This window comes from Schistocerca serialis, chromosome 10 (assembly GCF_023864345.2).
Source record: "Schistocerca serialis cubense isolate TAMUIC-IGC-003099 chromosome 10, iqSchSeri2.2, whole genome shotgun sequence".
NCBI lineage: Eukaryota > Metazoa > Arthropoda > Insecta > Orthoptera > Acrididae > Schistocerca > Schistocerca serialis.
This window is the reverse complement of record NC_064647.1, coordinates 97544492-97559710: the sequence shown is the minus strand read 5'-3', so window position 1 is coordinate 97559710 and position 15219 is coordinate 97544492. Positions and strand designations below refer to the sequence as shown.

The 15219-nt window shown below is 39.9% G+C and overlaps 2 protein-coding genes across 2 annotated transcripts in view; both read left to right on the top strand.

Annotated features, from left to right (window-relative positions):
- LOC126424933 (basic proline-rich protein-like) overlaps positions 1-15219 on the top strand; it is a 114994-nt gene that overhangs the window by 3746 nt on the left and 96029 nt on the right. The window contains exon 2 of the mRNA XM_050087780.1: positions 13605-14091. The gene's annotated coding sequence lies outside the window, so the exon portion shown is untranslated. The remainder of the gene's footprint in view (positions 1-13604; positions 14092-15219) is intronic.
- Positions 259-14096, top strand: LOC126424571 (dachshund homolog 1-like). The gene is made up of 2 exons (XM_050087315.1): positions 259-285; positions 13605-14096. The coding sequence occupies exons 1-2, from the start codon at positions 259-261 to the stop codon at positions 14094-14096; spliced, it is 519 nt and encodes a 172-aa protein (XP_049943272.1).

Below are 15219 nucleotides of genomic sequence, written 5' to 3'. Positions count from 1 at the left end.
CACCTTCTTCTGTCATTTATGCACTGCCTCTTCTCTTTCACCCATGCCAACCCCACTCCTCTCTATCGCCTATACCACCCACCCACCCACTTTGTTACCCTCTGCCAGCCTCCTTTTGTTGCCTACACCATGACCCCCCCTTCACACACACACACACACACACACACACACACACACACACACACACACACACACACACACCTAAGCAAGCAGTGATTATGGTACAAGGATTGTGTATTACTCAGTGGGCAACCAGGGATGGTTTTTTCATTGGTACTGATCAAGGTTGTGCCATTGTTTGGTGTATTAGTCAAGAATGGACTTCAAATTGCCACCCAGCTGTTTAGCTTTCACCATGGTTCTCTAAATTATCATTTTGAAAAAGACTTTGCTGCCTTTATCCACCATGTTTCTCCAATCTGATATTGTGCTCCATCTTCATTAGATCTGTAATTATTTGTTTGAATGGAGGTAACTGCTCATTCTTCCACACACAATTGACCAACGGAGCAGATTCTTTTGTTTAAGTAATTTGGACATTCATTAACTTAAAATACCCTTAGAAAAAATGTTTGTCTACAGTTATGTGCAGTGCAGACAGACTAATCTCATTTGGTTATTCTGACATAACGAATTTGTACAAAATGTATTTACGGAGTGACTAAAAGGCTGGTCTTTTTCGAGAGGAGGTGCATTTGTACTCAGAATCAGTGCCAGTTCAGCTAACAACAGTAGTTTTATTGAACCGCGCAACGAATGCCTTTGTTGTTTTTTGAGTAATCAGTCTTCTGCCTGGTTTTATACGGCCCAAAAATGACTTTCTTTCCTGTGCCACCTTTTTCATCTGAGAGGAGCACTTGCAAGCTGCATCCTCCATTAAGCTAGATGTCTCCTAACCTGTCTTCCTCTACAGATTTTAATCACAACAACTCCCTCTAGGTACTGTAGAATTTATTCCCTGATGTTGTAACATTTTCTATCATCCTGTCCCTTCTTCTTGTCAGTGTTTTTGATATATTCCTTTCCTCACCAATTCTCTGGAGAAATTTCCCATTCCTCACCTTATCTGCCCACCTAATTTTCAACACTTGTCTGTAGCACCACATTTCAGATGCTTTGATTCTGTTCTGTTTCCGGTTTACCCAGTGTCCATGTTGATCCTATACAATGTTGTGCTGCAGACATACATTCTTAAAAATTTCTTACTCAAATTGTGACCTGTATTTGATAGTAGTAAATTTCTGTTGGCCAGGAATCCCCTTTCTACCAGTGCTAGTCTGCTTTTTGTGTCGTCTTTGTTCTGTGTGTTGTGTTATTTTGCTGCATAGATAGCAGAACTCCTTAACTTCATCATCAGATCAGAAGTAGTACTTAATCTTAGACCACCATCCATGTTTGTTAGGTTTTCTGACATCTTTATTTCAATAGGCTCCTTAATCATGCTATCGGAGAAACTTGGTGTTTGCACCATGATGCTGATCTTATTTAATTTTGTGTTTATATTAGAGGCTGTGCTAAACAACAAATGATTTGCTTGGTTGATTTAGTTGGGTGTGTCGTGCTGTCCCTTGCATCTCTCCTCAACTAATCTGATAACCTGCCTCCCCCCTCCCATAAGACATGTCCTATTCACATGGATTGCAATAAATGACCAAGATCGTCTTTAATACTACACGAAGTACCTGTTATTTTAGTTGAAGGGAGCAAAATATACCGGATGCCTTGTTTCCATTGGAGTCTACCAATTCCGGATATTGCCCCACCACAAGGTAGATAAGCCATTGTTGGCATCCATTGTATTCTGCTCCTTTCAAACTGTGCTGTAAATAGCGGTCCTGGGTCGGTCGTTGAAATATTGTACATAAAATGGAAAAAACAACTTGGCGGAATGTCTGAAGCACATTATTATACCCTTTGTGAAACATTAAACCACAGTTAGGGGGTCTGAGCAGATGCAGGTATCTGCAGTAATATATACTTTACTGATAAAACCTCAGATATGAATAACTGCAAGTACCTGCAACTACTTTGTGATTAAAAGTTAAAGGAAAGAATAAGTATTGTTATACAGTCTCAAGAAATTGTGGTACTTGCAATCAATGAAAACAGTAGTACTCCTTTACATTTTACTTCTTTTTGTTCATTTTATTGCTGTGGTTTCTGTTGATACTTTCTTTACATTCTTTGTCCCAAATAAAGTAAATAATTATGGATCATGTAGCCTCTGATGTGGGACTAAGGATGTTATTCCTCTATGCAGAATTGGAGGTTGTCGTGGGTGCTGTTCCCAACAGGACATGTAGGCTCTTACTGGGCAATACGATTGATAAAATAGGAAGAAAAGACTATTCAACTACTGGAAGAAACAACTTACATGAACTCAGCAATGACAATGGCATCAAGTTAATAACCTTTGAAGCATTGCAAGTGATCTTCATCAACCACACAAATATCCTACAGAAGGAAGGATATACCTTAAGGAACTTGGCTGTTGCAAGATGATAAAAATGGTTAATCAGATGTATCACATTGCAACTGACATCAAAGCAAAGAACTGGGTGATAGCTGTAAAGATAGCATGAGGTGCAAAGTGCGAGTGTGACCATTTCCTAGTAAGAAGCTGGCTACAACACACAGCCAGAGAGGAGAGCTGCAACAAACTGCAGATCTTTCTCAAGTTAAAGCACAGTTAGAAGAAGTATGGAGAACTTTCCAAGCAATCCTGAAGAGAGCAGAGAGAATATAAGTCAAAGGAATTATAGAGAAGGCTCAACAAGTTTTCCTGGGAAAAAGAGTCAAAAAAGAAGCCAGAAATTCATCAAGGACAACAATGGCATCATACTCATCACTGACTTCAACATTGCTGAGAGATGGAAATTATACTTCAAAGAGCTCCTCAACTGTGATGAACCTAAAAATCTGTTTGTATTTCAACCTCCTGACACTGCAGATTTATATTATCCACCACCTACGCTGGAAGACATAAAGATTCAAATAATGTAGCTGAAGAAGAAGAAAAGTCCAGGAAAAGATGATGTCCAGGCAGAAGTCATTCAATCTGGAGGAGAGGGACTGCACAAGTAAATTCACCAATTAAATCAATAGGATCTGGATTTTAGAGGAGATCCCAGAAGATTAGAAAACAGTGGCCATCTGCTCTATGCACAAGAAAGGTGATAAAATGGATTGCACTAACTTCAGAGGAATCACCCTCATGCTAAAGGGGTTATCCAACTGTATACTGGAATACTGAATAGAATACAGAAGAAGTGATTGGTGAATATCAGTTGGGTTTTAGAAAGGACCATTTGATTGTCGACCACATCTGTGTGCTGCAATAGCTCACGAAAAAGGTGTGGTAACGTGCTGTTTAAGAAGACATGTACATGCATGAACCAGGAGAGCCTAGCAAATTGCCTAACTGATTTTGCCCAAGAAATTCAATCAACCGAGTTAGAGCTTGTCTCACTGATTCCAGAGGCAAAGTGAAGCTCAGGAAGAAAGTCATGGAGAGCTTCTACATAAAAGTAGGGTTGGGACAAGGAGATAATGTGTCACTAATATTGTTCAACTAGGCACTCAGAAAGATAATGAGGGAAGCTTTCCATAAGAACTTCGAGGGGAGTGAGATAGAGGGTGAGAAAATTGCACATCTTACATTTGCTGACAATGTTGCTCTATTGTCCAGATTTAAGGAAGAACTGATGTGTGACAGCGTGGAGATGGGAGCGAGCAGAATCGGTCTCCTTGTGACTCAGTTGAAGACCAAGTACCTGGGGATGAGCAGGACCCGTACATATTCAAGAGACCCAGGCCAGCCTCTGGTAGTCGAAAACCGATCATTTTAAGGGGTTGTTAGTTTTAAATATCTGAGGTAATCTTTACAGAGGATGCATCATGTGAGGCTGAAATCAAAGCAGGGATCGAAGATGCAGACCAATCATACTTCAGTCTGACTCAGCTTTTTAAATCCTGCAGGAATTTCAAACTCCAGTTGTGCCGAACACTGATACAACCCATAGCACTGTATGGTTGAAACTTGCAGTGTCCGGAAAATAGGCATAAACAATCTTGTTTTTGAGCAAAAAGTCTTAAGTAAGGTCAATGATCCAATACAATATGAGATCACTGGTGGATAGAGGACCCAGCACAATTATAAGCTGGATGAAATCTACAATAGGCTAAACATCGTGGACCCGATGAGAAGCAAGCAGCTAGTAAAGGCAGAACATGTCGCTCAGATGGACAAACACTGTCGGCATTTAAAATCTGTGGATTTTACTCCATACAGAAAAAGACCACTAGGACAACCAAAGAAAATGTGGATAGATGAAATCCACAGGAACTTGCTGCAAATTGGCATAGAAGGTGATTGGCAACAGAAGGCACAAAACAGAAGCCAGTGGAAGAGGAGTTTGTGCGTGGTCCTCTGGGCCTGATTGTGTAAAGTAAATAGTTTGGTAAGTAAAATACAAAGAATATTCAGGAACATCTTTTCAAACTGCCTTATTGTTTTTATTGTCCTTCATGTACAGAATTATTCAGCATATGTAATAACATACATTCCTTCTTTTGTAGTGATGTTAAGTACACCACATTACAGTAATGTTGAGTATACAACATTGTAATGGCGGATATCTGATGATGGTGGACCAGTTATCAAAAAATGTCTTCCTGTTTTCAATGAAGAACTGGAACTCCTCTGCAACTCTCTCTGCTTTCGAAAGAAGGGAGACAAAAGAATGCATTGAGAGTAAAGTGAATCTTTATTCTGTGTTATTGTAGGTGTTAAAATCTATTTAATACTTAAATATTAATATGACTTATTGTTATGTTGGAGCCAGAAAAAAGCAGAGATACTGGAACGAGATTGTGGGAAGCAGCACCGCATTTTTGTCATAAGATTAGCTGAAAAATTTTAGCTTGTTGGCAACCTCGGAAGTCTGTTTCCGTCCTGGCCTCCCGGTTACTACCACTTTTATTGCGCCTACTGCCTACATGTTGCCACGACCTCATCATTAGTGCAATCTGTGAAGCATGTTTTGGACAACCTCCTCAGCAGCCAGCTTCTTGTGAGGCACGATTTGTGAAGTTTTTACTACACTCAGCTAATGCTTTGTACAAGTAGTTAATGATGACCAAATTAAGAGAGCATCAGACCAAACATTTCTGATCGTGCATTCATAAAATTAACACTATGGACATAATTTCATGTTAGGTCAAATAATTTTAATGGGAGAAATGTAATTGACATTTCAGTTTGGTGAAAAATTGTGTACATTTCTTACACTGAGAAGATAATCAGACATTTGCATGTAAAAGAAAACCTGTTCTCACACTGGACACAAAACTTTAATAGCTGTGGATACAAATCAGAGACTTGTCAGTGTGGACTGCAGTTCTCTTTTCTGCGCAATCTCTGACTTTGGCCCTCCGCCGACTTCGTTCCCCTACTTGTGCTATTCCCGTATAATCTGTGGGGAACCAATGTTTGGAAATAATAGTTAAAAACCAAATTAGTATTGAAATTTGAGTCAGAACTTGGGGCATACTGAGGTAGCTTACAGCAGGGCACCCACCAGAGTGAAATGTTCTGTGGCATGACACAAGGCTAACATCTAGCTTGTAGCTTCAGTGGAACACACACAGTCTAATGGAGGCAGTGCCTACCAGACTGACACAATGTAACCTTGCTGTATTGCATGCCACATGATGGCTAGATGTATGCAACGTGCTCCACTTTTTCTGCGTGCTACATCTGTGCTGCGAACAGTTTATGAATGTTCCTGTTTTGGTTGTGCAATTGTCTCTGTACCCAGGAAAATGAGGAACAACCCTGAGTTCTTATATTTCTTTTTGTTGGTGTAATGGAAATATATCCTTGTATTTACGATCATGGAAGTGCTGAATACAGAAACAGGAATGCTCAAAATAAAGCTTGAGAAATCATTGTGAGTGAAATATCATAGAGAGATACAACAATCGAAATAAGTTTAATTTGTTTATGGCAAAGAATGAAAATATGGAACACAAATAGAATTACGTAAGTTTTTTGTATAAAACATATCTGCTAATCTTTTTTACTGATTTGCTGGATCTAGTGTAATATTAGATTGTGCTGGTATGTAGCCATATTGGGGTGGTACTTATTTGGCGGTTACAAAAAAATGTCAGGTGATTTAAGCATACATCCATCCAGTTATTTTTACTTTTGCCATGTTTTAATGATGTGCCAAGTTTCAGTACAATTAGAAGGTGTACAACTTTGCTTCCGCTGTTTGCTGATAGGTGGCAACAACGATAAGTAGTGGTCGAAAGAAACAGATCACAGACGTCAGGCAGTTAGCTTGGACCTCAGTCACCATAACCTCATTCATACATTAGTCGATTTGTGTCTGCATAATAAAGTTGTTCTTGATTGAAAACGTCAGTTTACGAGCCTAATTCTCATCATTTGCTGGAGGTGTTATTGTTTTGTTTCGGTATGAAGGAAACAGCAGCTGAGTCTCATCAAATGCCCTCAAGTATGTATGGTAAGGACGATGTTAGTGAAAGAATGTGTTGTGAGTGGTTTCAACGCTTCAAGAATGGTGATTTTAATGTCGTAGACTGACATAGTGGTGGAAGAGAGAATGTTTTCGAAGATGCAGAATTGGAGACATTGCTAAGTGAAGACTCACGTAAGACTGAAGAAGAATTGGCACGATTAGTGGGAGTGACACAGCATGCCATTTCAAAACGTCTCAAGGCTATGGGCATAGTTCAGAAGGAAGGAACTTGGGTCCTGTGTGAGCTGAAACCAAGAGACGTTGGACAGCATTTGTATGTTTGTGAACAGTTGCTTCAGAGGCAAAAACAGAAGAGATTTCTGCATCGCATTGTGGCCGGGAACAAAAAATGAGTTCATTATGATAACCCTAAACGCAAAAAATCATGGGGATATCCCAGCCATGCTTCCACATTGATGGCCAAATCGAATATTCACAGCTCCAAGATCATGCTGTGCATTTGGTGGGACCAGCTCGGTGCCATGTACTATGAGGTGTTAAAACTAAGTGAAACAATCACAGGTGCTTGTTATCGAATGCAGTTAAGGCATTTGAGCAGAGCATTAAAAGAAAAACGCCCACAATACAGCGAGAGGCACAATTAAATGGAAACATTAAAATGGGAAGTTCTACCCCACCCGCCGTATTCTCCAGACATTGCTCCCTCTATCACCTGTTTAGATCAATGGCGCATGGTCCGGCTGACTGGCACTTCAGATCTCATGAAGAACAAATTGGATCGATTCGTGGATTGCTTCAAAAGATGAACAATTTTTCCGATGCGGGATTCGTACACTGCCCGAAATATGGGAGAAAGTAGTGGCCAGTGATGGAAAATACTTTGAATGATACATATGTAACAAATTTGTTTCATTAAAGCCTCAAATTTTGGGGAAAAAATGGCAGAAGCGAAGTTTTACACCTTGTAATTAGTATTAACCCAGGCCATAATGCACTTAAATATCTAAATAAGACTTAAATTCTGAAGAAAAGTGTGTGTTTTTCTGTTGGCATAAACAATTGAAATCAGCCTATTCATGTTTCACAAATTTCCTTAAACATATTTAAATGGAGAAACTTAAGTATTACAATGTAACAGAACGTAGAAAATGTGTGAATGCAACATAAGTCAGTGCTAGTTTTAGCATGGTCTTCTTGTCAGTGGCTTTTCTTTTTTTCCAGTCTGGTGATTTTGCTCATATTGCAGAATGAATTCTATTCTATTTCATTGGCTGTTAATAGTCCATTGAAATCTTACATTAATTTTACTCCTCTCTCATCTGTCACCTTAAGATGTTTCATAATCTCTTTCGGATTAACGTAGGAAGTGTTTGAATTCCAAGACAATGGAACTGTATTTAAGCAAGCTAAATCTGTGCTTAACTACTTCAACATATCCACACTCTTGTGTGAAATGAACTTACCAATTTCCTTATCTGAAATAATAAAAAGATTCAAAGCACAATAAGTTAGTAGATGTTTTGATATAGTCTGAATAGTGTATGCAAAAATGCTAAATATAAATTTATGAAATTATATTAGGCCAAAAAAATAAATATATTTAAAAGGTTTTGGAACTGCAACAAGTACCATGATGACTTATTTTCAGTCCCCAAAGTTTTCCACTGCAGATTTCTAATCATACATGTTTTAGTCATCATCATCATCATCATCTTCATTTAAGACTGATTATGCCTTTCAGCGTTCAGTCTGGACCATAGCCCCCCTTATAAAATTCCTCCACAATCCCCTATTCAGTGCTAACATTGGTGCCTCTTCTGATGTTAAACCTATTACTTAAAAATCATTCTTAACCGAATCCAGGTACCTTCTCCTTGGTCTGCCCCGACTCCTCCTACCCTCTACTGCTGAACCCATGAGTCTCGTGGGTAACCTTGCTTCTCCCATGCGTGTAACATGACCCCACCATCTAAGCCTGTTTGCCCTGACTGCTACATCTATAGAGTTCATTCCCAGTTTTTCTTTGATTTCCTCATTGTGGACACCTTCCTGCCATTGTTTCCATCTACTAGTACCTGCAATCATCCTAGCTACTTTCATATCCGTAACCTCAACCTTGTTGATAAGGTAACCTGAATCCACCCAGCTTTCGCTCCCATACAACAAAGTTGGTCGAAAGATTGAACGGTGCACGGATAACTTAGTCTTTGTACTGACATCCTTCTTGCAGAAGAGAGTAGATCGTAGCTGAGCACTCACTGCATTAGCTTTGCTACACATCACTTCCAGTTCTTTCACTATGTTGCCATCCTGTGAGAATATGCATCCTAAGTACTTGAAACCATCCATCTGTTCTAACTTTGTTCCTCCTATTTGGCACTCAATCCGTTTATATTTCTTTCCCAATGACGTTACTTTCGTTTTGGAGATGCTAATCTTCATACCATAGTCCTTACATTTCTGATCTAGCTCTGAAATATTACTTTGCAAACTTTCAATCAAATCTGCCATCACAACTAAGTCATCCGCATATGCAAGACTGCTTATTTTGTGTTCACATATCTTACTTAATCTCACCCAGCCAGTCTATTGTTTTCAACATATGATCCATAAATAATATGAACAACAGTGGAGACAGGTTGCAGCCTTGTCTTACCCCTCAAACTACTCTGAACCATGAACTCAATTTACCGTCAACTCTAACTGCTGCCTGACTATCTATGTAAAGACCTTTAATTGCTTGCAAAAGTTTGCCTCCTATTCCATAATCTCGTAGAACAGACAATAACTTCCTCCTAGGAACCTGGTCATATGCCTTTTCTAGATCTATAAAGCATAGATTCAATTCCCTGTTCCACTCGTAACACTTCTCCATTATTTGCCGTAAGCTAAAGATCTGGTCCTGACAACCTCTAAGAGGCCTAAACCCACACTGATTTTCATCCAATTGGTCCTCAACTAATACTTGCACTTTCCTTTCAACAATACTTGAGAAGATTTTACCTACAATGCTGATTAAAGTGATACCTCTGTAGTTGTTACAATCTTTTCTGTTTCCATGTTTAAAGATTGGTGTGATTACTGCTTTTGTCCAGTCTGATGGAACCTGTCCCGACTCCCCAGGCCATTTCAGTTATCCTGTGTAGCCATTTCAGACCTGACATACCACTGTATTTGATGAGTTCCGACTTAATTTCATCCATCCCAGCTGCTTTATTGCACTGCAATCTATTGAGCATTTTCTCCACTTTCTCAAATGTGATCCTATTTCCATCATCATTCCTATCCCATTCTACATCGAAATCTGAAACATTACTGATCGCATTTTCACCTACATTGAGCAACTCTTCAAAATATTCCCTCCAAAGGCATCCACAGGATTCACCAGCTGTTTTCCTGACCTGTCCAAAATACTTGTCATTTCCTTCTTACCTCCCTTTCGAAGACTGCTAATTACACTCCAGAATGGTTTTCCAGCAGCTTGACCCATAGTCTCCAACCTGTTTCCAAAGTCTTCCCAAGATTTCTTCTTGGATGTTGCAATTATCTGTTTGGCTTTGTTTCTTTCTTCAACGTAACTTTCTCTGTCTACCTGAGTTCTGATATGTAGCCATTTTTGATATGCCTTCTTTTTCCTTTTACAGGCTGCCTTTACTGTGTCATTCCACCAAGCTGTTTGCTTCATCCTACTTTTACACACTACTGTTCCAAGACATTCTTTAGCCACTTCTAGTACTGTGTCCCTGTACCTTGTCCATTCCTTTTCCAATGACTGTAATTGACTACATTCAACTAACTAGTACCTTTCTGAGATCACTGTTATGTACTTGTGCCTGATTTTCTTATCCTGAAGTTTCTCCTCTCTTATCCTCCTACATATGGACCTGACCTCCTGCACTTTCGGCCTCACAATCCCAATTTCACTGCAGATTAAATAATGATCAGTGTCATCAAAGAATCCCCTGAATACACGTGTGTCCCTCACAGCCTTCCTGAATTCCTGATCTGTTATTATATAGTCAGTGACAGATCTGGTTCCCCTGTCTTCCCAAGTATACTGGTGAATGTTCTTGTGTTTAAACAAGGAGTTTTTGATTACTAAGCCCATACTGGCACAGAAATCCAAGAGTTGTTTCCCGTTCCTGTTGGCCTCCATATCCTCTCCAAATTTACCCATAACCTTTCATACCCTTCTGTTCGATTTCCAATCCTGGCATTAAAATCACCCATGAGCAGACCACTGTCCTTGTCCTTTACTCTAACAACTACATCACTGAGTGCGTCATAAAAACTATCCATCTTATCTTGATCTGTCCCTTCACAATGTGAATATACTGACACAATCATAATTTTCTTGCTAGACACTGTCAAATCTATCCACATCAGTCGTTCGTTTACATACCTTATTGCAACTATGCTGGGTTCCATTTCTTTCCTGGTGTAAAGCCCTACACCCCATTGTGCTATTCCTGCTTTGACTCCTTACAGGCAGACCTTGTATTCTCCCACTTCCTCTTCTTTCTCACCCCTTACTCGAATGTCACTAACAGCTAAAATGTCCAGCCCCATCTTACTTGCAGCCTCTGCCAGCTCTACCTTCTTTCCAGAATAGCCCCCATTGATATTAATAGCTCCCCATCTCATTACCATTTGTTTGCCAAGTCGTATCTTCGGAGTCCCTGGTTTGTCAGTTAGAGGTGGGACTCCGTCACCTCCAAAGGTCCGAGGCATTTTGCGCTGATTGTTGCCAGCATCATATTTAAAGTACCAGGGAAGCAGGTTGCTAGCCTTACTTGCCCCGGGTCCCATTGAGTTTTACCCCTAACGGCTGAGGGACTAACCGGTGGATTTAGTAGTCTTTGCCGAATGAGCACAAAGGTGACCACGACTCAGAATATGTCCGAGATGCCCAGCCTTATTCCAAAGTAACTGGTATCCCGACTGTCAGGACCACTTACTTGGCCACTCATACGTTGCCCGTGATTCATGAACTAGGACATGACTACAGGAACCCACACCATAAACCACCATGTTTTAGTGTCATTGTTAATATTGTCATCAGTGATAACACACAAATTTCTACATTTACTACCATAAGTGCCTACAGAGCACTTGACAAAATCCTTGCATGTACTTCTTCCTACAAGTTTTTCTTTTAAAAAGCACACGTCATTGTAAGGTACACCACTTGGTGGTCAACTCGGAAACCACAATTTTGCACATACTTTTAACACAAACAGATGAGTGTTCTTCAGACCATCCAATTCACTAACACTGAAAGATAGGTGACAATTAAAGAAAAAAATATTCAAAGAATAAATTTTTTTGGCTATCCACCTTGCATTGTGTGAAGCTCCACCCGATTTTCCTTGTAGATTCAAGTCCACAATAGTCCCCAGAAATATGATACGCAATTAAAGGAGTTAACAATAATATTTTTTGAGGTGTACTTATTATAGTAGTTTTAGGAAGAAGTTAGGTGCTTCGTCAATTTCAGCATCAATGAAAGTCGCATGTAAATGTTAATGACAATCTTTATTTTTTTATTATTTTTTTTTTTATTTTTCATGCTGTTCCACTTTTCTTTAAATTGTTTGAAAAATTATCCATCTGGACTAATTGCCACTTGGGGTAACAGACACGCTCCATAACACTAGCTCATACATGTGATGATGGCAAGAGAATAACAGCAGCTCTCTAAATACCTTGAATTCACCTTATTGTCTCCTGCTGTTACACCATTACAAGAAACTCGAGCTGAATTCGTGCAGGGTTCTGTAAAAATTGAACCACCGTCAGAATCATTCACTTCAGTGGTTTCTTCAGGTGAATCTCTAGTTTTGAAGAACTAAGCACTGTTCTCACTCATTATCTTCCTTGATTCCTCTTTTATAGCTATAACTTTCCCCCTTTCCCCACCAACTTCCAGTCAACTCCTTCCAGATAACTTCTGCAGGCGGGCGCTCTTTGATGTAATAGATGGAGTTTATCCTCTTCTATTTTCATCATATTCAAAGCTTTAGCATTATTGGCATCATCAAAGAGAGTATTTAGATTTATGGAACACTTATACTCTTTTTTTTTTTTTTTTTTTTTTCCAACAAGCACTTTTTTGCTGACTGTGTCACTCTGAATGCATGAGTTCCTTTGCACAGTGAGGTAGGAATGCTGCCCTTCTCCCAAACTATTACAAAGTCGTGTGACTAAATTAGCACTTTCATAGATAATCAGTTTCACTTTGCTTATGTTATAAAAAATGACCGACAAAACCTATCAATTAGATGGTAATTTATGTCCACTGATCTAGTGTTTAACTTCACTAACTAAATAAATAACTGTATTATTGATTCTTAGGGGGGGGGGGGGGAGAGTGAGTGAGTGTGTGTGTGTGTGTGTGTGTGTGTGTGTGTGTGTGTGAAGAAATAAGAAATTCAAAGAATAAGGGCCACCCTAAGCTATATACTTAATTTGTTCTGAAAAGATGAGCTCCACTTGAGCTAAGAAAGAACTTATAGGGTGGATTACTCAACTATAGCCAATTACGAAAAGAAGGCCAGCTCATTATCAAACTGCAGTGTGTGTGTCCAAGATTTTTTCTATTGAACTATTTCCTCAAAATGGAATGAAAACAGTTGCATAGCAGAGAACACATGTAATTCCCAAGACAGTGTTTTTGATTTTTTTATGGCAACAGTTAAAGTTTTACTGAGAAACTAATTATAGAGACTGCTGCAGATTTGCTTCATCTGCACAAAACATTAAGTTGACTAAAGACATAACTCCTGGGTGTAAAAAAGAAATGGTGCCACATTACTCACGAAATTACTTCTATTAGTGTCAAGTCGTGTGTGCCATGCCCATATTGTGTATCTGGTGGCAAGTTACACATCATGTCACTTCTCACACTACATCAGTGTTTGCCCCACCTAATGGTTAAGAGGACTACTCGTGAAAAGCATGAAGTACCAGTTCGAGTCCTGAACCGGCACAGATTTTCATTTGTCACCAAATTTTAATTATTGTGTGTATGGCACCTATAGAATCATAATCCACCTTCTTTTTCTTCAGATTTCATGATTTTATTCCGTGTTGCAGGTTGCGTTGCCTTCTCGGCCTCCTGTCAGCCATGCTGTAGCCCAGGCAAATGTGAATTCTGGGCCTCGAGTGGAGGCATCACCTGGAGTCCCAAGCAGCAGCAGCAGCAGTAGCAGCAGCAGTGGCACTGGAGGTGGTGGTGGTGGTGGTGGTGGTGGTGGTGGCGGCACTAGCACTTTGGGTGTGAGTGCGAGTGTGGGGGTGGGCAGTGTTCATAGCAACGCCACCAGCAGTGGTGGCAAGAGTGTTGCCAGTGGCACTGTCAACTGCATTGCCAACACCGTGCCCCTGCCTGCCCGGGCTGCAGCTGTTGAGAATTCTGGCAAGACTGCCGCCACCACCACGAGTTCCGCCACGCGGCACGTCTCCACGTCACCAGTGACGAGCAGTGGCACAGTGCGGACGGCAGTCACACTGGTCAACTTTGTTAGCCAGGCTTCTGCAGGTGCTGCTGCCAGGGCGAAATACCGGACCACGATAGCGACAGGTTAGTTGCCCCCACTCCCTGCGCATACCGGGAAATATCAGCTCTTCTTGTACATTGGAAACTTTGTTGAGTTAGGTAATTTTTCCTCATTATTAGTAAATCATTACACTCGGAAGTTGTTGTTGCCAGTCTGAAGCCGATCTGATGCAGCTTTACATGCTAGCCTATCTTGTGCAAGTTTCTTTCATATTTCTGTAACTACTGTACCCTACATCAATTTGAACCTTCTTACTGTTATTGAGCCTTTGTCTCCCCATACAATTTTTACCACTCAGATTTCCTTCTAAAGACCAAATTAACTATCCCTTAATGGGTCAGTATTTGTCCTTTTAACCTGTTGCTTCTTCTCTGACATCCTTGTTTCATTTCCGTCCAGAGCTAAATTCCAAATCAATAATTTTGGAAAACTGTTTGCAAAAACACGCACACAAAGCATTGCATGAAAGTTGTGATGATGAGCAACTTCTGTCAGTTTGCTTCCTGTTACAAAACAAACTGATTTGTTTAGTCAAATTGTACATGCTCATTCAATAGTACGGCTCCGTATTAGTGTAGTGCAAGGTTTTGTAAACTGTGGCATGTGCAACACTGATGTTATGAGTGAATAAGTGCCGCGCAAAAAACTGTTTGAACAAGGCACTTTTTTCAACGTTTTTCCTATTTTTATTTCATTTTATTTTATAGTATTTTTTTGGATTTGTGTGTTGTTAGTTATGATCTAATCACTGAATAAGAAAAGTTTTTATTTTTTTGAATTTTATTAACTTTCAAAATAAACAAGGTGTTCAATCAGAGCACCAGGGTTCTCAAAGTGGTCTGTCAGAGGAAATGTTGGGCAACTGCTGGTCTAGTGCGGCATTTGTTTTATCAATATGTATTAACAGGGACAAGAAACCACAAAGAATAACCAATAGTCCAGTAGCGGCTAGTGTGTCACCCTGGCTCACACTATCTGCTACTACCATTCAGCAGCTATGCTCATTTTGCTGCAGGAGTATTGCTTATTCTCTGTGTTTTAATGTTCCTGTCAACACATATCGATAAGATGAATGATGAGCAATATTAACTTGGGACTGCTGTAGCTCCACTTTAAAGCTGATTTTGATTTTGTTTGTAATGGCAGACAGA

What these genes read in the sequence shown, in the direction of transcription:
- LOC126424571 (XM_050087315.1), top strand. Translation starts at nt 259, where the DNA reads ATGGTTTTTTCATTGGTACTGATCAAG. An exon ending in TTTCATTGGTACTGATCAAG is followed by an intron (nt 286 to 13,604) that starts GTTGTGCCATTG and finishes TCCGTGTTGCAG; the next exon opens with GTTGCGTTGCCTTCTCGGCC.